The 27,366-nt window shown below is 42.3% G+C and overlaps 1 protein-coding gene across 1 annotated transcript in view; it reads left to right on the top strand.

Moving 5' to 3' along the window:
* The window catches only part of mgat4b (alpha-1,3-mannosyl-glycoprotein 4-beta-N-acetylglucosaminyltransferase B), a 242,742-nt gene that overhangs the window by 156,762 nt on the left and 58,614 nt on the right, over positions 1-27,366 (top strand). Inside the window, exon 7 of the mRNA XM_045723878.2 lies at positions 9,783-9,858. Coding sequence (XP_045579834.1) covers positions 9,783-9,858 — 76 coding nt within the window. The remainder of the gene's footprint in view (positions 1-9,782; positions 9,859-27,366) is intronic.

The raw sequence follows: 27,366 nt of genomic DNA on the forward strand, positions 1-27,366 counted from the left end.
GTATTCGACTCGCTGTCCTCTATAGCCTATTGCAGTGTTTAGTTTAAATGTCATTATTTTCACCAGTGATATACTGTAATATACAGTTATATTATTGATTATATTTTAGCTTGTAAAGTAAAAATGCAGTGGTAAGCTAAATCCCAAGAGTAAAATGTAAGTGCAGTGGATGTTTTAAGGCTGCTGCCAGGATATATTGAATTCAAAGTAAATTAACTTCATCTTGAAAGAGAAAGGAGGGAGGGGGGAGGAAGGGAAGAAGTAATGCAGAGTTAAAGACATTTAAGGAGGAATGGAGTGTGTGTGCGCGTTGGCATGTGTTCTGCTCTCTGTGTGTGTGGGACCGCGAGGGAGTTAGAGAGGGAGGGAGAAAGTAGCATAGGGAGAGGCAGCGAGAGATAATTGGTGTGTTAATTCATTCATTGGCCAGTCTACTTCTCTCCTTCTTCATATAATCCATCATCCTCTCCTCCTCTCCTTCTTCTCTTGGGTCCATGAGGACAGTACCAAGCTCAGTTTCTGTCAAAGCTGATGGGGCCCTAGAGGCCCCCCTTGCCTCACCTCCTTCCTCTCCCGCCCTCTATCCCCTTTTCTTTGGGGGAGTCAGCCCATCATGAGACCCTGGGAGATGAACTGTGACTGATTAAATATCAACCGCATACACTCTCATTGGGGACCGCCTTGCAAACAGTCAGCCTGTGGTGCTCTGCAGGGAGTGGAGGAGGGTGAGATGAATGGGTGGGTTTTTAAAATATTTATTAGGATCCCCATTAGCTGTTGCGAAAGCAGCAGCTACTCTTCCTGGGGTCCACACAAAGCATGAAACATAACATAATACAGAACATTATTAAACAAGAAAAGCTCAAGGACAGAACTACATGCATTTAAAAACAGCAACACAGCCTACATATTAATACATACACACAACATCTAGGTCAAATAGGGGAGAGGAGTTGTGCCATGAGGTGTTGCTTCATCTGTTTTTAGAAACCAGGTTTGCTGTTCATTTGAGCATTGTGAGATGGAAGGGAGTTCCATGCAATAATGGCTCTAAATAATACTGTATGTTTTCTTGAGTTTGTTCTGGATTTGGGGACTGTCAAAAGACCCCTGGTGGCATGTCTGGTGGGGTAAGTGTGTGTCAGAGCTGTGTGTAAGTTGACTATGCAACAGTTTTGAATTTTCAACACATTAATGTTTCTTATAAAAACAAGGGATGCAGTCAGTCTCTCTTCAACTCTTAGCCTAGAGAGACTGGCAAGCATAGTATTAATATTAGCCCGCTGATTACAATGAAGAGCAAGACGTGCCACTCTGTTCTGGGCCAGCTGCAGCTTAACTAGGTCTTTCCTTGCCGCACTTGACCACATGACTGGACAATAATCAAGATACAGTAAGACAAAACTGGAGTCTGCAGTGTGTTGTCAAAAAATCAGTGCATCTCTTTATTGGGTGGGTGGATGGATGGATGCAGATAGATGAAGAGCCAACCCCCCCCCCAACACACACACACACACACACACACACACACACACTCACCAGCTCTCCAGTTCATTAGAATGCAACTTGACAGATAACTTATTTATTCTCTTTACATCTTAACTCAATATTATAAAGCTTGAAGTTTAGTATTTTATAGCAGAGAGTGCAGATTTCCCCCTAAAGAAACTCATGGGTGAGCAGGCTGATGGACTAAATCGTTCCCAGGTAATCCAGACTGAGTAAATCAATGTCAGATCAACCAGGCGGACGAATCAATCCCACATCTACCAGACAGACGGACAGACGAATCGATATCAAATCAGCCCAGACAGTCTAATCTATTATTGTCACATACCCAATCTGTCTGTAAGACGAGACTGTAGGCCTATTTAATTTCATTATGTTGTATAGTTATTAGTTTGCATAGGGTAAACGTTTAATTTGATGATTTGGATAGGATCATGTGTCTTATGTGGAGGTCCGTGCTTTGATTGGTTGTTAAGTTCTGAGGGAGACATTGTGTCACGGTTGTTGTAAGAGACAGACCAAGGCACAGCGTTTGTTGAGTTCCACATATTTATTTAAAGTGAAACTTCCTTAACCAAAACAATAAACAAGCCCCAACACAAACAATATCCCACAAACACAGGTGGGAAAAATGGCTACCTAAATATGATCTCCAATTAGAGGCAACGATTACCAGCTGCCTCTAATTGGGAACCATACAAAACACCAATATATACATTTTGAACTAGAACACCCCCTAGTCACGCCCTGACCTACTACACCATAGAGAACCAAGGGCTCTCTATGGTCAGGGTGTGACGCATTGATGCGACGCAATTCATTTTCAGTTGGACTGATTAAGTTCTAATCAACGTCATGCCTTAGCTGTACACTGCAAGTAGCATTTATAATGTTAGCGCTCCATCGTCTTCCGTAGTCTTTTGCAGTATCACTCTGAAGCTGACTCCGCAAACGGAAGACATTGTTAGTGTTGGGCTGTACTTACCTAGAGAATCTCCTGGAGTAGCCTGATTTATCACTGCACCACTGCGGTCCAAATGGCACTCTATTCCCTACATGGTGCACTACTTTTGACCAGAGCCGTGCTTCAAAGTAGTGCACCAAATAGGGAATAGGCTGCCATTCCGGAAGCAATCTATCACTGGGCTGGTAGCGTATCCGGGACGGTTGCGTGGGAGCCGCACAATAGAAGAAGTGATTTGATGACACAACCAGTCTATTGAGATTAAAGGCAGGCTGCCCGGCCCGCTTAATCAAAGCCCCCTCGATCGATTCGCGCCAGGAGCCATGACTTACTCACCTCTCATCCTCTCTCTCCCTCCCCCCTTTCTCCTCTCTCACTATCTCTTTCTCGCTCTCCTCCCTGTAGCGTTCTACTCTCTTTCTCTCTTCTCTCTCCTCCCTCTATCATCTATCGTTTGAGAGTCCCAGGCTTGGCCAAGGAGAATGAGACAATGTTCCCTATCGATTAACCAAGCGGCCTTGTACCCTGGGGGGACTGCAGGATGGATAGGCTGCCTATAGGGTGGTGTGTTTGTGTGTGTGCACTCACAAGTTTGTGCTTACATGCGTGCATGGGGTGGACATTCTGTACTGCAATATTTCATCACTAAGTGCAAATGTGTGTAATTGTCTATGTGTCAGCTCAAATACAGTACAAAACAGACTGCATTTAAAATCTTGCTCCTTGGCCTGTATTTTGAGAGAGGCAGGGGAAACTAGGTCTCTGTGGTGAGACTTGTTTCATAATGCATGAGGAGGAGAGGACCGGGCTGAGCAGGTAAACATCCCTCACATCAAATGGAGTGAGAAAAGATAAGAGGGGAGAAAGGAAGAAAGAGTGAGGAAAGATGGAGAGAGGAGGAGACAGGATGCCGACTCTTTCCTTACCTTATACCTAGAATGCCCGGGGCTAGGTTGAAAAAGGATTGTATTTAGGAAGCACTTGGATAATAATATTTTTGTGGCTTAGAATGAATGCTTGTGGTCTATACATAGGCTACAAATGAATGCTTACAGTAAAGCTATAGGAAAAACATGCAAAAATCTGAATATAACAGAGACATAAAGTAGATAAGTATTCAGTGTATAGAATTAGATGTAATACTTAAACACAGTAAAATATATATATAGCACCTGTCAAAAGTTTACACACCTACTCATTCAAGGGTTTTTCATTATTTTTACTATTTTCTACATTGTAGAATAATAGTGAAGACATGAAAACTATGAAATAACAGTGTTAGTGTTAAACAAAGCATTTATTTGCAGCCCAAATAAATGCTTCACAGAGTTCAAGTAACAGACATATATTTTTGATTTTATATTCTTCAAAGTAGCCACCCTTTTCCTTGAGAGCTTTGGACACTCTTGGCATTCTCTCAACCCTGGTGTGCGTGCGTGTGTGTGCGCTTTCCGTCTGTGTGTTTATGTATGTGCTATATGTTTTGTGTTTCTAGGTATGCTCCCCCATTTATCACATACAGCTGCATATGTGTATGTTTATCAGTGTATGGTCATGTTGCGTGCTTGAGTTTTCGTGTGTGTGCAGGCTTCCCTGTTAACCCACACAGCTAGGAACACACAGCTGAGATCTGAGAAAGTTTTACATTTCTTTAGTAACATTTGAGTCTTTGTTTTTCTGGGTGTTACATCTCAGACAGTTTGTCAATATGCTGTGTTTATGCTGTAAAGAATATTGTGGCTGCTGCCTGTCTGGTCTGATGCAGTTTAGTGTGTAGAAGGTAGTCTGCCATCGCAAAGTGCTGAGTTATCCTAATCGGGGCTACAGAGGCACAGAAAGGTACACACAGAGCACTCGGAAAGTATTCAGACCCCTTCCCTTTTTCCACATTTTGTTACATTATAGCCTTATTCTAAAAATGATTCAATAAGAAAATCCTCATCAATCTACACACAAAACCTCATATTGACAATGCAAAAACATGTTTTTACAAATGTTTCCATATGTATGCATGTGTGTATATATATTTTTTTCAGACCTTTTGCTACGAGACTTGAAATTGAGTTCAGGTGCATCCTGTTTTCATTGATCATTTACATTTTAGTCATTTAGCAGACGCTCTTATCCAGAGTGACTTACAGTAGTGAATGCATACATTTCATACATTTTTTCTCCGTACTGGTCCCCCGTGGGAATCGAACCCACAACCCTGGCGTTGCAAACACCATGCTCTACCAACTGATCATCCTTGAGATGTTTCTCGAACTTGATTGGTGTCCAACTGTGGTAAATTCAATTGATTGGACATGATTTGGAAAGGCACACACCTGTCTATAAAAGGTCCCACAGTTGACAGTGCATGTCAGAGCAATAACCAAGCCATGGGGTTGAAGGAATTGTCCGTAGAGATCCGAGACAGGATTGTGTTTAGGCACAGATCAGATGGAAGAGTACCAAAATATTTCTGCAGCATTGAAAGTCCCCAAGAACACAGTGGCCTCCATCATCCTTAAATAGAAGAAGTATGGAGCCACCAAGACTCTTGCTAGAGCTGGCCGCCTGTCCAAACTGAGCAATCGGGGGAAAATGGCCTTGGTCAGCGAGGTGACCAAGAACCTGATGGTCACTCTGACAGAGCTCCAGAGTTTCTATGTGGAGATGGGAGAACTTTCCAGAAGGACAACCAGCTCTGCAGCACTCCACCAATCAGGGCTTCATGGTAGAGTGGCCAGACGGAAGACACTCCTCAGTAAAAGGCACATGACTGCCCGCTTGGAGTTTGCCAAAAGGCACCTAAAGGACTCTCAGACCATGAGAAACAAGATTCTCTTGTCTGATGAAACCAAGATTGAACTCTTTGGCCTGAATGCCAACCGTCACATCTGGAGGAAACCTGGCAAACCCTACGGTGAAGCATGGTGGTGGCAGCATCATGCTGTGGAGATGTTTTTCAGAGGCAGGGACTAGGAGACGAGTCAGGATTGAGGGAAAGAGGAACGGAGCAAAGTACAGAGAGATCCTTGACGAAAACTTGCGTGGGGTGAAGGTTCACCTTCTAACAGGACAACGACCCTAAGCACACAGCCAAGACAATGCAGGAGTGGCTTCAGGACAAGTCTCTGAATGTCCTTGAGTGGCCGAGCCAGAGCCCGGACTTGAACATCTCTGGAGAGACCTGAAAATAGCTGTGCAGCAACGCTCCCCATCCAACCTGACAGAGCTTGAGAGGATCTGCAGAGAAGAATGGGAGAAACTCCCCAAATACAGGTGTGCCAAGCTTGTAGCATCCTTCCCAAGAAGACTCGAAGCTGTAATCGCTGCCAAGGTGCTCAAAAAAGTACTGAGTAAAGGGTCTGAATACTTGTTAAATGTGATATTTCCATGGTATTTTTTCATGCATTTGCAATTATTTCTTTAAAAAAGTGTTTGCTTTGTCATTGTGTGTAGATTGATGAGGCAAAAAAACTATTTAATTAATTTTAGAATAAGGCTGTAATGTAACAAAATGTGGAAAAAGTGAAGGGGTCTGAATACTTTCAGACCCCATGTGCGTGTATATAGAGTGTATGTTGACACCCCTTCAAATTTGTGGATTCAGCTATTTGCTGACAAGTGTATAAAATAGAGCACACAACCATGCTATCCCAGGAAAGGGCTGAAAATAAGCCCATATTATTATACACTATATATACAAAAGCATGTGGAAACCCCTTCAAATTAATGGATTCAGGTATTTCACCCATACCCGTTGCTGCAGGTGTATAAAATTGAGCACACAACCATGCAATCTCCGTAGACAAACATTGGCAGTAGAATGGCCTTACTGAAGAGCTATGTGACTTTCAATGTGGCACCGGCATAGGATGTCACCTTTCCAATAAGTCAGTTGGTCAAATTTCTGCCCTGCTAGAGCTGCCACGGTCAGCTGTATGTTCATTATTGTGAAGTGGAAACCTCTACGAGCAATAACGGCTCAGCTGCAAATTGGCAGGCCACACAAGCTCACAGAACGGGACCGCCGAGTGCTGAAGCGCGTAACGTGTAAAAATTGTCTGTCTTCGGTTGCAACACTCAATACAGAGTTCCAAACTGCCTCTGGAAGCAACGTCAGCACAAGAACTGTTCTTCTGGAGCTTCATGAAATGGGTTTCAATAACCGAGCAGCTGAACACAGGCTTAAGATCACCATGCGCAATGCCAAGCGTTGGCTGGAGGGGTGTAAAGCTCTGGAGCAGTCAAAATGCGTTCTCTGGCATGATGAATCACACCTCACCATCTGGCAGTCCGATGGGTGCATCAGGGTTTGGTGGATGCCAGGAGAAACTACCTGCCCCAATGCATAATGCCAACTGTAAAGTTTGGTGGAGGAGGAATAATCAGCTGGGGCTTTTTCATGGTTCAGGCTAGGCCCCTTATTCCAGTGAATGGAAACCTTAATGCTACAGCATTCAATGACATTCTAGACGCTTCTGTGCTTCCAGCTTTGTGGCAACAGTTTGGGGAAGGCCCTTTCCTATTTCAGCATGACAATGCCCTCATGCACAAAGCGAGGTCCATACAGAAATGGTTTGCTGAGATCGGTGTGGAAGAAGTTGGCTGGCCTGCACAGAGCCCTGACCTCAACCCCATTGAACACCTTTGGGATGAATTGGAAGGCCGACTGCGAGCCAGGCCTAATCGCCCAACATCAGTGCCCGACCTCACTCATGATGTTGTGGCTGAATGGAAACAAGTCCCCGCAGCAATGTTCCAACATCTAGTGGAATGCCTTCCCAGAAGAGTGGAGGCTGTTACGGCAGCCAAGGGGGGACCAACTCCATATTAATGTGCATGATTTTGGAATGAGATATTCGACGAGCAGGTGTTAACATACTTTGATCATATAGTGTACTTGTGTGCCTTATCCACATTGACTTAAATCAAACAAATCAAATCACACTTTGTCACATGCGCCGAATACAACAAGTGTAGACCTTACCGTGAAATGCTTAATAACAAGCACTTAACCAACAGTGCCGTTCAAGAAGAGCAAAGAAAATATTTACCAAGTAAAAATTTATAATAAAAAGTAACACAATAACAATAACGAGGCTATATACAGGGGGCACCGCTACCGAGTCAGTGTGCGGGGGTACAGGTTAGGTAATTTGTACATGTAGGTAGGGGTGAAGTGACTATGCATAGATAATAAACAGTGAGTAGCAGCAAGTGTACAAAAGGGAGGGGTGAGGGTTAATGTAAATTGTCCGGCGCCGATTTTATTAATTGTTCAGCAGTCTTATTGCTTGCGGGTAGAAGCTTTTGAGGAGCCTTTTGGTCCTAGACTTGGCGCTCCGGTACTGCTTACCGTGCGGTAGCAGAGAAAACGGTCTATGACTTGGGTGACTGGAGTCTCTGACAATTTTATGGGCTTTCCTCTAACATCGCCTATTATATAGGTCCTGGATGGCAGGAAGCTTGGACCAGTGATGTACTGGGCTGTTCGCACTACCCTCTGTAGCGCCATATGGTCAGATGCCGAGCAGTTGCCATACCAGGCTGTGATGCAACCGGTCAGGATGCTCTCGATGGTGCAGGGGCATTACACATTCAATAAAAGTTTGTTAGGAGTTTTCAAACCTCTAAAGTAGCTTAATATCAAGACATTTGTTGTCTAAATCCATCTATATGCCTCCACCGCAAATGTATATAAAGATTAACACAAAATCAAAGCAGGAAAACCAGAAAGTAATTTTGGGTTGGAGGCATATAACTGGATTTATACACCCAATTTCATGTGACGTGGTTTCATCTTGGCATTAGTCTACTTTTGATGTCTGAAAAAACGTCATCTTACACATTTTCGTTTATGAGTGTAATGTCCCTTTAATAAAACATGGAACGAGGAAGTAACTCCCCCAGATAATCCTATTCAATTTGAGATGGAGTTAAAGTGCTTTTATATCACTATCATGAACATCACTCATTTGACCTTTCACATCCTAATGGCACGTTAGGGGACAACACTGACGATTTGTTAAAACACAGCGGTACCGATAGCTTAGGGGTGGTAGGGTAGAAATGGGCTTCCTTGTGTCCTATCATGTGCCTCCTCATGGTGAATGTATCATCTATTTACCAGATGTGAATACAGGCTTTAGGGGAGAGAACCTCATAATCTTTATTGTGCATGTGATGTGGTTCGTCACCAAGCCTATCTCCCGGCACAGCTGAGATTCATGAAGCTTATCAAGCAGTTAGAAAGAGAGTAAATATTTTGATTTAAATGTTTACACGGCGTTCCTCAGGAAATTACTGTTTGCATATCGTAATTTGTCAGAATTGATCTCTAATCAAGCATAATTGTGTTGTTTTCTGTTATAGGTACACATTTCAGTGTGTACTCTGCGTACAAGCTTTGATGTAGGCCTAGGCTACACGGATACGATTTGCTCCTTGTTTGCCTCAAACAATTGCTTTATCTTTATATAGCCACAATATACATGATTTAGGCTACTATTTCCGTCTAGCAAAGGATTACGTATGTCTCAATCCGTTGCACGTGTTATTGTGAAGTAAGATTTGAACTGGCAAACAGATCATAGGAATGGCGCTGCCAGAGGGCCGTCTTTTATTGGATGAAACTATGAGACGTTGCATTGAGGGGCATTCTTCTCCTGGTGTAGTAGTTGCTGTATGGCTGCTCTAATCGGTGTTGTTATTTTTCCCTTCTCATGTTATCGATGCCTATTTTCATCACAGTGTGTTTATACAAGCTACTCTGTGTCTTGTCCGAAAAGTGTGTGTGCGTGTGTGTGTTAGAGGTTCTTTTATTTGGTTCCCACAGGCATAGCTAATCGAATCGTGCGTGAGTACGTTTGTGAGACAGTAACTTGGCAAAGAGTTGTTTTTCCTCCTCTCCGTTTTCAACATCTCATTGATATCCGGTGACAAAGGCAACCACATGTTCTGCTCCTCATCGGAAGCAGGAGCCACTAATCCACCTCCAGCTTCTCCTCGCTCTCCTCTTACACAGGAAGATAGAGGACCAGGAGCACTGCCCCACTTAGACAAGAAGCTTATTGTTTCCATTTATTGACTCTTACGACATACAGTTCCTACATTATGTGTCTGAGTTATAACAAAGTGAGTTATGCCAAAGTGAGACACTGGCTCGTGTACCCAGGCCCGAATGTCAATGAAATAGTAGTATGTCGGATGACAGGTTTGGATGTGGATCGTGTGTGTGTGTGTGGGTGTGTGGGTGTGTGGGTGTGTTTGGGTTTGTGAATCTAATCGCATCCTCTGTCATACTCCTCTTTCTCCCCAGATGGCGGACAAAACAGAATTTGGATTACTGCTTCCTCATGATGTACGCCCAGTCCAAAGGGACCTACTATGTGCAGGTACGAAACCTCAAGCCTCTTGCAGCATGCATCTGTTTACAGTGTTTTCTGTAAAAACTGAAGAAATGTGTATATTCTGCATTGTGAAATGAGAATCTTAGAAGTGTGTAAACACTTTGAACTGTTTGTTCTGGAAAAAATTGTTCTGACATGTCTGTGCTTGGAACTACATTGCTCACTAGGCAGCCATTTCACATAACCTTTGGACAGGTGGCACTCAACAACAGCTATAGTCCTACAGAAGCAATCTAGAAAGCTATCGTGAGGGTGACACAGCAATAATGTTTGCCCCAGTCGTTTCCCGCTGCTGAGGCTGCATTCATGAGAGCCGAGGAGCGGCTGCAATTTCGATTTTTGATTTATTAGGATCCCCGTTAGCCAACGCCAATGGCGACAGCTACTCTTACTGGGGTCCGAAACATAGTAAAAAATTCATTACAGACTAAATACATTTAAAAACATGAACATGTAGTGTGTGTGTGTGTGTGTGTGTGCGCGCGCATCCATCAGTTACACATACACACAACAAGTAGGTCACATAGGGTAGAGGCGTTGTTGCGTGAGGTGTTGCTTTATTTGTCTTTTGAAACCAGGTTTGCTGTTCACTTGCACTATATGAGATGGAAGGGAGTTCCATGCACTCATGGCTCTGTATAATACTGTACATTTCCTTGAATTTGTTCTGGACCTGGGGACTGAAAAGACCCCTGGTGGCATGTCTAGTGGCATAAGTGTGTGTGTAAGTTGACTATGCAAACAATTTGGAATTTCCAACACTAATGTTTGTTATAAAAACAAGAAGTGATGCAGTCAGTCGTTCCTCAACTCTTAGCCGAGAGAGACTGGAATGCATAGTATTAATGTTAGCCCTCTGATTACAATGAAGACCAAGACGGGCTCTAAAAAACATTGTGCAGGTGTGGTTGGAAGCCAAAGGGCTAATATGAAGACAACACCACAAAAAAAACAATATGCATTACATAAGTACAAAAATAAAAAAAGGGTTGTTAAAACAGATAACAAAATCAACTCATTATAAATGATTTGATCAGTAATCACGGAGAAAAAAAAGAACAATACTTTGTTTAAGTGTGCATGAGCGTTTGGGTATATGGAGGAGATTACTGAGTAGTTTGGTTCATCAGGCTGACCCCCAGTCTTCGCTTAAAGTTATTGAGGGATGATGAGGTTTTGGCAATGTGAAGATAAGAATTCCAAAGTATGGTACCTATGTATCTGATTGAGAATTGCCTATGTGATGTATGGCAGTAGGGATGGTGAAGGTTAACTCAGTGTCTTGTGTTTTATAGATGTATTTCAGAATTTACCTGGAAAAATCCATAGTAGGGTTTAGGTAAGCTGTCTGGGTGGTATGATGATGTTGTAGAGGAAAGTGCATAATTGCCATACATTAATATCGTAAATAGACAAGATGTTCAGTTTCTTAAACGAAGATGCAGATGGAGCCAGGTAATTAGAATAGGTGGCTAGTCTTCCAAGTGTATTTTGTATGATGAGTAATTTGTGTAGACAATATTACAGTAAATTAGATATGGGTGAATGAATCTATAGTATAGAGTTAGGAAGTAAGCCTCATGAACCAAACCACTAGTCTTTGTGATGATACTAATAGATTTCATCACTTTACTGCAGACAAATTGAATGTCTTTCCAGGATAACTTTTCATAAATTAAAACTCTAGTGGATGTGACTTGTTCCATTTCATTCCCACCAAGTGAGACTCTGGCTCGTCTTTTAAAACCATATTCCTTATTCTTACTAGTGAATACAATAAAGTTGGATTTTTTTAACATTGAAAGATAATGTGTTTATCTGGAACCGTACAGAAAATGTGGCCATGCCTGAGTTGGCTTCATTAATTAGTGAATCAAAATTCTTGTGTGATAAAATCAAATTGGTGTCATCGCCAAAGAGAATGGGAAGTACGGTAGAAGACACAGCAGCAAGGTCATTGATATAGATTACGAAAAACAAAGGTCCAATTATCCAACCCTGTGGCACACCACAGGATATCTTGGCCCTGATAGAGGCACAGCCATTTGCATAAACAAATCGTACTCTATCATGAAAATAACTATATAGACAATTGTGTATAATCATGAAAACCGTAAAAATGCAATTTAGAAAGTAATATTTTATGATCAAACTATGTCAAACACTTTGTATAAATCTAAAAAGATGCCAGGTGCGTGTTCATTGTTGTTCAGGGCTGTAGAGATTTTATCCATAAGTTGCAAAAGAGACATATCTGGAGTACTTTTTGCGAAAACCATATCGGTGTTGATTTAAATGTTTCAATATTCTCTTATATACCATTTTTTTCTAGGATTTTAGAAAAACATGCTAGTATAGTTATTGGGTGATAATTTGTAAAATACTGTATATTGGATCCCCAGATTGATAGAAGGGGATAACTTTGGCAATTTTTATGCAAATATGCAAGTAAACATATTACTGTACTACACCTTTTGTATTCTATGCATGTGACAAATAGACATATATTTTATTTGATATAGTGTGTGTTTACCAGAGATGGTAATGTGAAGAACAACAGGACCTGCACCAGAGTCAGATTAGGATATAGGTCAATGACTAGATAATGTATTTTTAGATGAAGTTTTTCTTTATTGTAGGCTACTACTACTTTTACCACTTTTAGTCTTGAAATATTTGGTTGTTTACTATACACTCTGTTTAGCACATGGCCTCACATGATGCTGACAAAGAAGAGCTCTGCAGTAGGTGACCAAAACATTCAAGGGCCATTTCTCAAAAGTGGGGTGACATGTTTATCAACTTTCAAGGCAGAATTTCTTTCCCATTTTTCCTTAACTGCAGTGTATGATATACACATTTCTAGCTCTGAGTCTCTACTTTTATCCTTTGTAAAATAAACAGCATTTCAAATGTTGCTACATAGGACCGAATCCAGGTGGTCGGTCACATTTAGTTTTGTTCCACAGCCACACCCTTTATTACCAGATTCAGCGGAGGTCTAGAATTTAAGGAATGATTTGTACCAAATACAATGCTCTTACAGTGAGGGGGAAAAAAGTATTTGATCCCCTGCTGATTTTGTACGTTTGCCCACTGACAAAGAAATTATCAGTCTATAATTTTAATGGTAGGTTTATTTGAACAGTGAGAGACAGAATAACAACAAAAAAATCCAGAAGAACGCATGTCAAAACTTATATAAATTGATTAGCATTTTAATGAGGGAAATAAGTATTTTACCCCTCTGCAAAACATGACTTAGTACTTGGTGGCAAAACCCTTGTTAGCAATCACAGAGGTCAGACGTTTCTTGTGGTTGGCCACCAGGTTTGCACACATCTCAGGAGGGATTTTGTCCCACTCCTCTTTTTCTACCCTAAGGTTTCGAGGCTGATGTTTGACAACTCGAACCTTCAGCTCCCTCCACAGATTTTCTATGGGATTAAGGTCTGGAGACTGGCTAGGCCAGTCCAGGACCTTAATGTGCTTCTTCTTGAGCCACTCCTTTGTTGCCTTGGCCGTGTGTTTTGGGTCATTATCATGCTGGAATACCCATCCACGACCCATTTTCAATGCCCTGGCTGAGGGAAGGAGGTTCTCACCCAAGATTTGACAGTACATGGCCCCGTCCATCCTCCCTTTGATGCGGTGAAGTTGTCCTGTCCCCTTAGCAGAAAAACACCCCAAAAGCATAATGTTTCCACCTCCATGTTTGACGGTGGGGATGGTGTTCTTGGGGTCATAGGCAGCATTCCTCCTCCTCCTCCAAACACGGTGAGTTGAGTTGATGTCAAAGAGCTCCATTTTGGTCTCATCTGACCACAACACTTTCACCCAGTTGTCCTCTGAATCATTCAGATGTTCATTGGCAAACTTCAGACGAGCATGTATATGGGCTTTCTTGAGCAGGGGGACCTTGCGGGCGCTGCAGGATTTCAGTCCTTCACGGCGTAGTGTGTTGGTTTCTTGGTGACTATGGTCCCAGCTGCCTTGAGATCATTGACAAGATCCTCCTGTGTAGTTCTGGGCTGATTCCTCGCCATTCTCATGATCATTGCAACCACGAGTTGAGATCTTGCATGGAGCCCCAGGCCGAGGGAGATTGACAGTTCTTTTGTGTTTCTTCCATTTGCGAATAATCGCACCAACTGTTGTCACCTTCTCACCAAGCTGCTTGGCGATGGTCTTGTAGCCCATTCCAGCCTTGTGTAGGTCTACAATCTTGTCCCTGACATCCTTGGATAGCTCTTTGGTCTTGGCCATGGTGGAGAGTTTGGAATCTGATTGATTGATTGCTTCTGTGGACATGTGTCTTTTTTACAGGTAGCAAGCTGCGGTTAGGAGCACTCCCTTTAAGAGTGTGCTCCTAATCTCAGCTCATTACCTGTATAAAAGACACCTGGGAGCCAGAAATCTTTCTGATTGAGAGGGGGTCAAATACTTATTTCCCTCATTAAAATGCAAATCATTTTATAACATTTTTGACATGCGTTTTTCTGGATTTTTTTGTTGTTATTCTGTCTTTCACTGTTCAAATAAACCTGCCATTAAAATTATAGACTGATCATTTCTTTGTCAGTGGGCAAACATACAAAATCAGCAGGAGATCAAATACTTTTTTCCCCTCACTGTAGTTTAAGTGTCACGTCCTGACCCTAGTAAGATGTCATTTTCTATAGTAGCGTAGGTCAGGGCGTGACAGTTTTTTTTCTTCTTCTATTTCTATGTTTTAGTTCTAGTTTTTCTATTTCTATGTTGGGGTTGTTAGGGTTGATCTCCAATTGGAGGCAGCTGGTCCTCGTTACCTCTGATTGGAGATCATATTTATATATATATATATATATATAGATTATATTTAAGTAGGGGTTTTCTTCCTGGGTTTTTGTGGGTTATTATATTTTGAGTAGTGTTTGTTTCTCTCTGCGTCACGGTTTGTTGTTTTTGTCAAGTCAGTTATTTATGTTTTGCAAAGTTTCACGGATTTAATAAAATGTGGAACTACAACCACGCTGTACTTTGGTCGGCTCCTTTCGACAGCAGTGACATCGAGATGTTGAGTACCAGTTTATTACTGGCAACCCATTCTAAAACTGACTGCAACTCTTTGTTAAGGGTTTTACAGTCACTGACACGTACTGTGCTTTCGGAAAATATGCACACTATTTTTCCACATTTTGTTATGATAAGGCTGTAACGTAACATTGATTAATGAAATAAATACCTCATCAATCTACACACAATACCACATAATGACAAACCAAAAACACTTTTTTTATGTTTTCAAATAAATACAGAAATAGCTAATTTAAGTAAGTATTCAGACCCTTTGCTATGAGAATTGAAATTGAGCTCAGATGCATCCTGTTTCCATTGATCATCCTTGAGATGTTTCAACAACATAATTGGAGTCCACCTGTGGTATATTCAATTGATTGGACATGATTTGGAAAGGCACACACCTGTCAATATAAGTTGACAGTGCATGTCAGAGCAAGTACCAAGCCATGAGGTCATAGGAATTGTCTGTTGAGCTCCAAGACAGGATTAGTGTTGAGGCACAGATCTGGGGAAGGGTACCAAAACAATTATTCAGCATTGAAGGTCCCCAAGAACACAGTGGCCTCCATCCTTAAATGGAAGAAGTTTGTAACCACCAAGACTCTTCCTAGAGCTGACTGCCCGGCCAAACTGAGCAATCGGGGGAGAAGGGCTTTGGTCAGCGAGGTGACCAAGAACCCGATGGTAATTCTGACAGAGCTCTATAGTTCCTCTGTGGAGTTGAGAGAACCTTCTAGAAGGACAATAATCTCTGCAGCACTCCACCAATCAGGTCTTTACGGTAGAGTGGCCAGACGGAAGCCACTCCTCAGTTAAAGCACATGAAAGCCCGCTTTGAGTTTGCCAAAAAGCATCTAAAGACTCTCAGACCATGAGAAACATGATTCTCTTGTCTGATGAAACCAAGATTGAACTCTTTGGCCTGAATGCCAAATGTCACGTCTGGAGGAAACCTGGCACCATCCCTACAGTGAAGCATGGTGGTGGCAGCATCATGCTGTGCAGATGTTTTTCAGCGGCAGGGACTGGGAGACTAGTCAGGATTGAGGGAAAGATGAACGACGCAAAGTACAGAGATGTCCTTTATGAAAACCTGCTCCAGAGCGCTCAGGACCTCAGACTGGGTTGAAGGTTCACCTTCCAACAGGACAATGACCCTAAGCACACAGCCAAGACAATGCAGGAGTGGCTTTGGGGCAAGTCTCTGAATGTCCTTGAGTGGCCCAGCCAGAACGCAGACTTGAACCCGATCAAACATCTCTGGAGAGACCTGAAAATAGCTGTGCAGCAAAACTTTCCATCCAACCTGTCAGAGCTTGAGAGGATCTGCAGTGAAGAATGGGAGAAACTCCCCAAATACAGGTATTTGGTTGGATGACAAGTTGTCCTTTAAAGTTCTTGTGGATAATCTTGTGACAAAGCTTAAGTTGAAATTGGGTTTTTATTTTCATAATATGGTTTGCTTCCCGCTTATTTACATTTACATTTACGTCATTTAGCAGACGCTCTTATCCAGAGCGACTTACAAATTGGTGCATTCACCTTATGATATCCAGTGGAACAACCACTTTACAATAGTACATCTATATATTTTTTTTTGGGGGGAGGGGGGGTTAGAAGGATTACTTAATCCTATCCCAGGTATTCCTTGAAGAGGTGGGGTTTCAGGTGTCTCCGGAAGGTGGTGATTGACTCCGCTGTCCTGGCGTCGTGAGGGAGCTTGTTCCACCATTGGGGTGCCAGAGCAGCGAACAGTTTTGACTGGGCTGAGCGGGAACTGTGCTTCCGCAGAGGTAGGGAGGCGAGCAGGCCAGAGGTGGATAAACGCAGTGCCCTTCTTTGGGTGTAGGGACTGATCAGAGCCTGAAGGTACGGAGGTGCCGTTCCCCTCACAGCTCCGTAGGCAAGCACCATGGTCTTGTAGCAGATGCGAGCTTCAACTGGAAGCCAGTGGAGTGTGCGGAGGAGCGGGGTGACGTGAGACAACTTGGGAAGGTTGAACACCAGACGGGCTGCGGCGTTCTGGATGAGTTGTAGGGGTTTAATGGCACAGGCAGGGAGCCCCGCCAACAGCGAGTTGCAGTAATCCAGACGGGAGATGACAAGTGCCTGGATTAGGACCTGCGCCGCTTCCTGTGTGAGGCAGGGTCGTACTCTGCGAATGTTGTAGAGTGTGAACCTACAGGATCGGGTCACCGCCTTGATGTTAGCAGAGAACGACAGGGTGTTGTCCAGGGTCACTCCAAGGCTCTTAGCACTCTGGGAGGAGGACACAATGGAGTTGTCAACCGTGATGACGAGATCATGGAACGGGCAGTCCTTCCCCGGAAGGAAGAGCAGCTCCGTCTTGCCGAGGTTCAGCTTGAGGTGGTGATATGTCTGCCAGACATGCAGAGATGCGATTCGCCACCTGGTTATCAGAAGGGGGAAAGGAGAAGATTAATTGTGTGTCGTCTGCGTAGCAATGATAGGAGAGACCATGTGAGGATATGACAGAGCCAAGTGACTTGGTGTATAGCGAGAATAGGAGAGGGCCTAGAACTGAGCCCTGGGGGACACCAGTGGTGAGAGCACGTGGTGCGGAGACGGATTCTCGCCATGCCACCTGGTAGGAGTGACATGTCAGGTAGGACGCAATCCAAGAGTGAGCTGCGCCGGAGATGCCCAACTCAGAGAGTTGGCTAGAAAGAAGCTTGTCAGGCAACTTTTCTCTCTGTAATTGATTATGGTGACTTGTTGTATATGCATGCAGCCTCGTTTGTCTTACAGAGACTGGACTCTGTTTATCATGCATCCTTGTGCTTTATTACAAATGCCAAGTCACTCACCCACCATTGCACCTTGTACCAAATGATAGATTGGACCTCACTTTATATGCACAGAAAGATACATTTGTATGTGTTCATCTACAAAGTCCTTTTGGGTAAACTCCCTCTTTACCTCTGTAGTCTGGTCTCCTTCACCAGCAGTTACCATGCCCGGTCTGCTAGGTGGTTGCTACTTAAAGGACATTCACAGTATTAGGCAAGACTGCCTTCTCTTCTTGTGCACCAGACGCATGGAATAGTCTACAATCCATGCTTCATCTAGATATGTTAGTGCCACTGAATTAATTGAAAATATTGATGGGAGACTGTTACGGAGGAGTGTAAATGCTTTTTTTAGGCTGGATCATGTTGTATTGTAGTATGTTTTAATTATGTAATGTATTGATTGTTGCTGCCTTCTTGGCCAGGTCTCCCTTGAAAAAGAGACTCTGTCTCAATGGGCTTTTCCTGGTTAAATAAAGGTTAAATAAAAAATGTAAAACAGGTTTGCCAAGCTTGTAGCGTCATACCCAAGAAATCTCGAAGCTGTAATCGCTGCAAAAGGTGTTTCAACAAAGTAAAGGATCTGAATACTTATGTAAATGTGATATTTCCGTTTTGTATTTTTAATACATTTGCAAAACAAATTATACAAACCTTTTTGCTTTGTCATTATAGGGTATTGTGTGTAGATTGATGAGGGGGGAAATAAACTATTTAATCTGTTTTAGAGTATGGCTGTAACGTAACAAGATGTGGAAAAAGTCAAGGGGCCTGAATACTTTCCGAATGCACTGTATATGGTTGCATCATCATACATAGACACACATGCTTTGTTTGTTGCATGTGGCAGGTCATTGGTAAAAATAGAAAAGAGTAGAGAGCTGCCCTTTGGTACACCACACTTTACATGTTTGACATTAGAGAAGCTTCCGTTACAGAAAACCCTTTGAGTTTTATTAGATAGATAGCTCTGAATCCACGATATGGCAGAGGTTGAAAAGCCATAACACATACATTTTTTCAACCACAGTTTATGGTCAGTAATATGGTTTCAAAGGCTGCACTGAAATCGGACAGTACAGCTCCTACAATCTTATCAATTTCTTTCAACCAATCATCAGTCATTTGTGTCTGTGCAGTACGTGTTGAGTGCCCTTCTCTATAAGCACGCTGAAAGTATGTTGTTAATTTGTTTACAGAGAAATAGAATGGCGCCGGAGGAGATGGATGCTGTTTTACGGGCTCCTAACCAATTATGTAATTGTGTTTGTTTTTTCACGTTATTTGTAACTTATTTTGTACATATTGTTTCTGCCGCCGTCTCTTTTGACCGAAAAGAGCTTCTGGTTATCTGAACTGCGTTTACTCACCTTTACTCACAGAGATTTTTTTTCTATAACGAGTCAGACGCGAAGGATTTACTTCAGACTCCGGACAAGTCCCAAATCCTGTCATTCGCATGAAGAAGAGACGGAGATATAGGGGACGTAGGTCTGGGTGCCTTGTAAAGGATCCGACGGCGAGTGGGTAATCCGCCTCTACCATCCGTCCTATTAGCCAACGTGCAATCATTGGATAATAAACTGGATGAGCTCCGATCAAGACTATCCTACCAACGGGACATTAAAAACTGTAATATCTTATGTTTCAAAGACTCGTGGCTGAACGACGACATGGATAACATACAGCTTTCTGGGTTTTCCATGCATCGGCAAGATAGAACAGCTGCCTCCGGTAAGACAAGGGGTGGCGGTCTTTGTCTATTTGTCAATAACAGCTGGTGCACGAAATCTAATACTAAGGAAGTCTCAAGGTTTTGCTCGCCTGAGGTAGATTATCTCATTATAAGCTGTAGACCACACTGTTTCCAAGAGAGATTTCATCTATATTTTTCAAAGCTGTTTATTTACCATCACAAACCGTTGCTGGCACTAAGACAACACTCAACAAGCTGTATAAGGCCATAAGCAAACAAGAAAATGCTCATCCAGAAGCGGCGCTCCTAGTGGCCGGGGACTTTAATACATCAGTCATCCCCCTTCCCTACCTCAACTGTATGAGGATATGTTGTCACACCACTAGGCCTGCTCCGTCAGTGTTTTTGGAACAAGAAGATGATCTGTTTCCATTGAAGATGAGACTGAGGAAATCCAACGCATGTGTAGCATATGGTTCAGACGCCAACGCTTGTTCCATGTGACATTTTGTACTTTGATGAGAGTACAGAAACATTCGGTCCTTTGTTCGTCAGACATACTGTCTAAATAATTCCCGTCCCCTGGAGAGATCCTTCAGACTTGTTCATAATGTGCCATTGTACTCATTAGAGGAATCAGGAGAACATGTTAATATGGCTGTAAAATCAGGTTCACATTGTTTTAAAAAAAAAATGTATTTACAAAATACAGCCACGCATGTGGATATAGTAGAATGCCATTAAAATCACTGAGGATGACACAAAAAAGTGAAACGTATTTCCATTGTGATCCTCATGAAAATACATAAGCAAAATATACACAAGATTATAACATGAAAACAAAATACATCTCATCAATAAGGAGGAAACCGTAAAAGGAATAAAATAGATGACCAAGTAACGTTCATTGAAACCATTATACTTTCTTTAATGGGTAGATGGGACGAAATCGTCCCGCACTATTCAACAGCCAGTGACACATCAGAGCGCCAAATTTAAAACCACAAAATGTCATAATTCAAAGTTCTCAAACATAGGACTATTTTACACCATTTGAAAGACTCCGTTAATCTAACCACACTGTCCGATTTCAAAAAGGCTTTACAGCGAAAGCAAAACATTAGATTATGTTAGGAGAGTACATAGCCAGAAATAACCACACAGCCATTTTTCAAGCAAGCATATATGTCACAAAAACCAAAAACACAGCTAAATGCAGCACTAACCTTTGATGATCTTCATCAGATGACACTCCTAGGACATTATGTTATACAATACATGCATGTTTTGTTCAATCAAGTTCATATTTATATCAAAAAACTGCTTTTTACATTAGCATGTGATGTTCACAACTAGCATACACACCGCAAACTTCCGGTGAATTTACTTAATTACTCAGCATAAAACGTTCACAAAATACATAACAATTATTTTAAGAATTATAAATACAGAACTCCTTTATGCAATCGCGGTGTCAGATTTTAAAATAGCTTTTCGGTGAAAGCACATTTTGCAATATTCTGAGTAGATATCACGGCTAGCTAATTTGACACCCACCAAGTTTGGCCCTCACCAAACTCAGATTTACTATAAGAAAAATTGGATTACCTTTGCTGTTCTTCATCAGAATGCACTCCCAGGACTTCTACTTCAACAACAAATGTTGTTTTGGTTCGAAATAATCCATAGTTATATTGAAATAGCTCCGTTTTGTTCATGCGTTCAGGTCACAATCCGAAGGATGACGCGCGAGCGCATTTCGTGACAAAAAATGTCCAAATATTCCATTACCGTACTTCGAAGCATGTCAAACGCTGTTTAAAATCAATTTTTATGCGATTTTTCTCGTAAAATAGCGATAATATTCCAACCGGGCGACGTTGTATTCATTCAAAGACTGAAAGAACAAAATGGAGAATTCACATGAACGCGCATCTCCAGTGTCACTGTCCCCAGGCAGGCCAGTAACAAACAGAGCTGCTGTACTTAGTCCAGAGACTGCAGACATCTCATTACACTTTCTGGCGCCTTCTGAGAGCCAATAGAAGCCTTAGAAAATGTCACGTTACAGCACACATGCTGTATTTTCGATAGAGAGGCTACAGAAGGACAATAAATTGTCAGACAGGGCACTTCCTGTATGGAATCTTCTCAGGTTTTGGCCTGCAATATGAGTTCTGTTATACTCACAGACACCATTCAAACAGTTTTAGAAACATTAGAGTGTTTTCTATCCAAATCTACTAATTATATGCATATTATCGTTTCTGGGCAAGAGTAGTAACCAGTTTAAATCGGGTACGTTTTTTTATCCGGCCGTGCAAATACTGCCCCCTAGCCCCAACAGGTTAAGCCTCTGCAGTTTTAAAGCATTTTGCCCATCATCCATTTCTTAAGGTTTATCTTAAAACTCGCTAGCGTAGGGATGGATTTCATATGGTTTGGTACCCCATTCAATTATTCTATAGCTGTGTTAAGGAAATAGCTTTTCCAGCCATGCTCCTATAGCGCAGCGGTCTGATATTGGCAACACTGGATCTGGTGTGATGGCTGTGAGTGTCTCTAATGAAATTAAAATAACCAGACAGATGACTGAGGGCAAGGTCATTTATAGCATTAAAAACCATCAACCGTTTGATCTGCACCACCCGGACATCAACTGGAAGCCAGTTCAATTCACCTGAAATTATTAGGGCTGAGCTTGAGTATAATTCTCATTAGTTTGTTTTGGGCTGTTTAAAGTTTGTCCTTCAGATTGTATGCCACTGAACCATGAGATACAAGCATTGTCATAGTGGCACTGTATCAGAGATGCCAGGGTCCTCATAGTCTCTGTATCCAGGAACTTGGCTACCACAGGAACTTTGTCCTGGAGTGAACCTTCCCAATGTCCTTCAGAGCCATGAGTTCACCTGTCATGTGTTGGCTCAGTTCACATCCCAAGCATGTAACAAAGCATTTCTCCTTCACCACTACACCATTACATTTCACCGAGAAGTTGGAAGAGTATCTCACTTTGTGTTTAGAACCAAACAGGGTACATTCTGTCTTGCCTAAATGCAGAGACAGTTTGTTGTCGGATAACCACTTAGTCAGTTCGCTGCTTAGGGTCTTTTCAACAGTCTCCTTATTCTTATGTGAAACCAAGAGGGCAGAATCATCCGCATATAGGAACAGAGCGCATGAAGAGGCAGAGTCCATGTCTTTTATGTAGAGCAAAAAAAGCAATGGCCCCAAAATGCTCCCATGCGGGAGGCACCACAGTTTATCTCCTTAGTATCGGACAGTGTCACACCCACATCCACCCTTTGGACCCTGTTAGTTAGGTATGACTTTTCACATAATAAGGAGTTGGTGCCAAATCTTTGTAGGTCAAGCATCACCATACTACAGAAGTTTCCCTTGTCAATTTCTTGCTAGCTAAAATCTCTCAAGTATAGTAAACAAGTGTCGGTAGAATAGGAATGTCTAAAACCGGACCGAAGGTTATATAAAATGACATCACACAAGATTGACACTGTTCTGTAGTTCCCTTGTTCAACTTAGCTTCCTTTCTCTTGCATGTTTCAACTCTTGTGGTACCTTACCATGTTGATTGGAAAGGTTGATGATGTGTGTTACATAAAATCCAATACGATCAGCAGCATCACTCAGGAATCTAGCTGGGATGTTATCCAGTGCTGTGGCTATCTGTTTGTCAAGATCTTTAAGCATATTTGTAACATCTGAAGTTGAAACCTGGGGAAATGCTAACTGTCCTTCGGAGACGCCCTTAACTGACTAATAGATTTGAATATGATGGTTTCCAAAGGTGCCAGAGTATTCTGGGTGTTGATCAACAAGGTTGCTGGCAATGGTGTTGAAAAACCAATTTAACTCATTTATCAGCCACCTGTGCTCTGTAAAAGGTAACATTACCATTGATGTTCAGTCCAATGCTGTTTGACTTTGTTTTTTGCTTGTTGCTAGTGCCTAGGTCCTTGAGTCTTCCAAAGTCCCCTGGGATCGTTTATATTGTCCTGGATCTTGTTCTTGTAGAAGGACAGTTTTGCTTCGTCAACCAGCCTTTGAACTGTATTCTTTAGGTGTTTGTATTGAGTGAAGGAATCTGGCAATTTTGACGTCAGTCTTTTCGAGCATTGTTCCTCAAGTTGATGGAAGGAAGGATTTCCCTACTGATCCAGGATTTTGGCCTTTGTTTGATCCTCATCACTTTTAGGGGTGCCAGCTTGTCCACAGTACTGACAAATGTACCTTCCCATGCTCTATCCACATCCTCACTTTCCATAACATCAGACCTGTCAGACTGTCCTAGCAGTTCATTAAATCATTTTTTTTGTCATAGTTTTTGAGGGATCTTGTCCTGATGGTATTGTGGCAATTTCCCCCCCCCCCCCCCCCCCTTCACTTTCCTAGTACGGTGTATTAAGAAATGGTCACTAATTCTATTTGCAATTATACCACTTTTGGATATCTTGTGTTATAGAATAATGAGATCAATGTCAGTCTGACTGGTGTCATAGATTCTTGTAGGCTCATTTATCAACCGAGTCAAACAGAACGTTTTGCAGAAGTTAGACAAGGCCTTATACAGGGGGCAGCTCATGTTCAGTACATCAGCATTTACATCACTCAGTAGAATCACTTCCGAGTTTAGAAAGTCACAGTGGGCAGTACACACATTTTCAAGGATCTCATAAAAGTAACTCCGGTCTGGAGGTCTATACAATGCCCCTGTAAAGATTGGTTTGCTTTTAGGTAATAATATATCCAGCCAAACTTCTTCCATGCAATCATGATTTAAATCTGTTCTCATATTAAAACCAATGTCTGCTCTGACATTAATGTACATACCCCCTCCTCTCCGATTTCTTTCCTTTCGGGTAATTAGGAAGTTTTCTATTTCTGAGTCTTTGACGGAAGGATCTAGCCAAGTCTCTGTGAAACATAAAACCCCTGCATTACTCTTTTTGGCAGGCAAATCTCTATTTTTGGCAGTAGACTATGTACATTAAGATATAAACAGTGCAAAACCTCTGGAGGCGAGGGGCTTGAAAGAGTGTACCTCAGGATGTTCCGTTTAGGTGATATGTTCTCCTCATCACCAAGGAAGGCTGCTGACACAATTGATTGTGGGAGAGCAGACGGAGGACCAAAGGGTTAAACTCTGTCCATCTTCATGCAGCGTAGGGCCTCCGCCTCGGATGATAGTAACTGTGTAAGGAAACATTAAAACAAACAGGTTCAAATCCACACCTGCAACAAATCAAATCAAATCAAATGTATTTATATAGCCCTTCGTACATCAGCTGATATCGCAAACCAACATGCAGGTAACTGACAAAATAATGGAAACACTTGAGTAAATGAGGGATACAAAGTATATTTAAAGCAGGTGCTTCCACACAATTGTGGTTCCTGAGTTAATTAAGCTGTTAACATCCCATCATGCTTAGGGTCATGTATAAAAATGCTGGTCAGGCCATTATTTTGCCCATGCCCCCATAGGATGGCAATGCCCCCATCCACAGGACACGAGTGGTCACTGAATGGTTTGATGAGAATGAAAACGATGTAAACCATATGCCATGGCCGTCTCAGTCTGTCTGATCTCAACCCAACACTTTCCACCACCACCATCAACAAAACACCAAATTATGGAATTTCTCATGGAAGAATAGTGTTGCATCCCTCCAATTAAGTTCCAGACACTTGTAGAATCAGTTACCTGTATCTGCAACTTCAAAAGGGTGCCCGCTACTTGACACTAAAACACAGACAGGTTAAACAAGCAAACAGACAAACAAACAAAACAGTTGTATATGCTTAAACACACACGCGCTCCTCGTTACCAGGCAGACTTTAGCCACTCAGATGGAAACATGTACTTTCAGGCTATACTCAAACCCTACACCCCAACCCGAGCACTCCATTCTGCCACCTCTGCTCTCTTGGCCCTCCCACCCTTACGGGGGTCAACTTCCGCTCAGCCCAGTCAAAGCTCTTCTCTGTCCTGGCACCCTATTGGTGGAATGAGCTTACCTCTGACGTTAGGACAGCAGAGTCCCTGCCCATCTTCCAAAAATGCCTGAAACCCTACCTCCTCACAGATTATCTTGATTATTCCCACAGCTTTATTGCGGAAAAATGTTCTTACTATGACTGAGATATGTGATTGTCTCCCAAGCTATCTAAAGATGAATGCACTAACTGTCAGTCGCTCTGGATAAGAGCTTCTGCTAAATGACTAAAATGTCAATGGAAAATGGAAACCGATGGAAACAGGCATGTTTATTCCGCCACCGCCTGGGAATAGGATAACGGCCATCTGTTGCAGCCCAATGTACAGTATCACCCTCGCTCTGCGTCCAACTCGCAAAACATGTATCCAGGCTGTCTCCACCTCGGTCCCCACATGCAGCAGGAGAACAGGGGGTGAGAGGGAAGCGCGTGAGATGGGAAGTGACAGGGGTTGCGTGGGCCCAGTGCTGGAGCCTTGCCTCAGATAGGAGAGGAGAGCATTATGCCACAGTTTATTCCTTCCTAATCACCTCATCTGTTTAGTGACACACGCAGAGCAGCCGTCACTTCTCTCAACATGACTGTTGAGCTGTCTTTTTTTCTTTTTGTTTTCTCTTTTTGTTTTTGCGTTAATTAGTTGTAGTTTAGAGTCGGAGTCTACACCTGTTGTTTACAAAGCATGTGACAAATAACTTTTATTTGATTGATTTTGCGGTCGTGTGTCATCTCCTGTTCTAGTCTATTGAAGCTTTAAAAATGTGATGCTTAAAAACAAAATTGTAAGAGGATAAAGGACAGAGTGTACAGACAAAGTGATGACGTAATTGTACTAGACCAGGTATTCCCAAACTGGGGGCAATGCTGTCGGGGGTACGCCAAATACATTTTTTATTTTATTTATTTTAAGAACACATTTTCTTTTTTTTTTCTTTACATTTCCAAACAGTCCATTTATATTTTGTAACGGGGCTACACATTTGGGTAAGTTTTCTTTCTTGCCTGAGTAGCCTCGTTTCATTGCCAAAAATAAAATTAAACCTTCTAGTGTTCTGCGAAATAACAACACAATGTCAAATACAGGTAGCCTAGTCAAATAATGAACATCCAATCACATCAACTGTTACTCTCTTACGGGAATTCCACTAATGGTCCGTATGTAGACAAACGTAGCTGCTGCTCATGTTGGTATCTGTACTGATGGCGCGAACGCCATGACAGGGAGACATAGTGGAGTGGTAACGCATGTGCAAGCAGTTGCTCCCGACGCCACTTGGGTACACTGCAGCATCCATCGAGGCGCTCTTACTGCCAAGGGAATGCCTGACAGCTTGAAAAACTACAGTGTAAATGGTTAACTTTGTTAAAGCAAGGCCCCTGAACTCTCATATTTTCTGCACTATGCAATGAAATGGGCAACGCTTTTACAACATACAGAAGTGCGCTGGTTATCAAGGGGCAAAGTATTGACACGTTTGTCTTTACTGACCATAATTTTCACTTGTCTGACCGCTTGCATGATGACGAGTTTATCACAAAACTGGCCTATCTGGGTGATGTTTTTTCTCACCTGAATGATCTGAATCTAGGATTACAAGGGACTCTCTGCAACTATATTCAATGTGCGGGACAAAATTGAAGCTATGACTAAGAAGTTGGAGCTCTTCTCTGTCTGCATTAACAAGGACAACACACAGGTCTTTCCATCATTGTATGATTTTGTATGCAAATGAACTCAAGCCTACGGACAATGTCAAATGTGATATAGCAAAGCACCTGAGTGAGTTAGGTTTGCAGTTACGCAGGTACTTTCCTCGAAACGAATAACACAAACAACTGGATTCGTTATCCCTTTCATGCCCTGCCTCTAGTCCACTTACCGATATCTGAACAAGAGAGCCTCATCAA

The sequence above is a fragment of the Salmo salar genome, chromosome 09 (assembly GCF_965601325.2).
Source record: "Salmo salar chromosome 09, fSalSal1, whole genome shotgun sequence".
NCBI classification, from domain to species: Eukaryota; Metazoa; Chordata; class Actinopteri; order Salmoniformes; family Salmonidae; genus Salmo; species Salmo salar.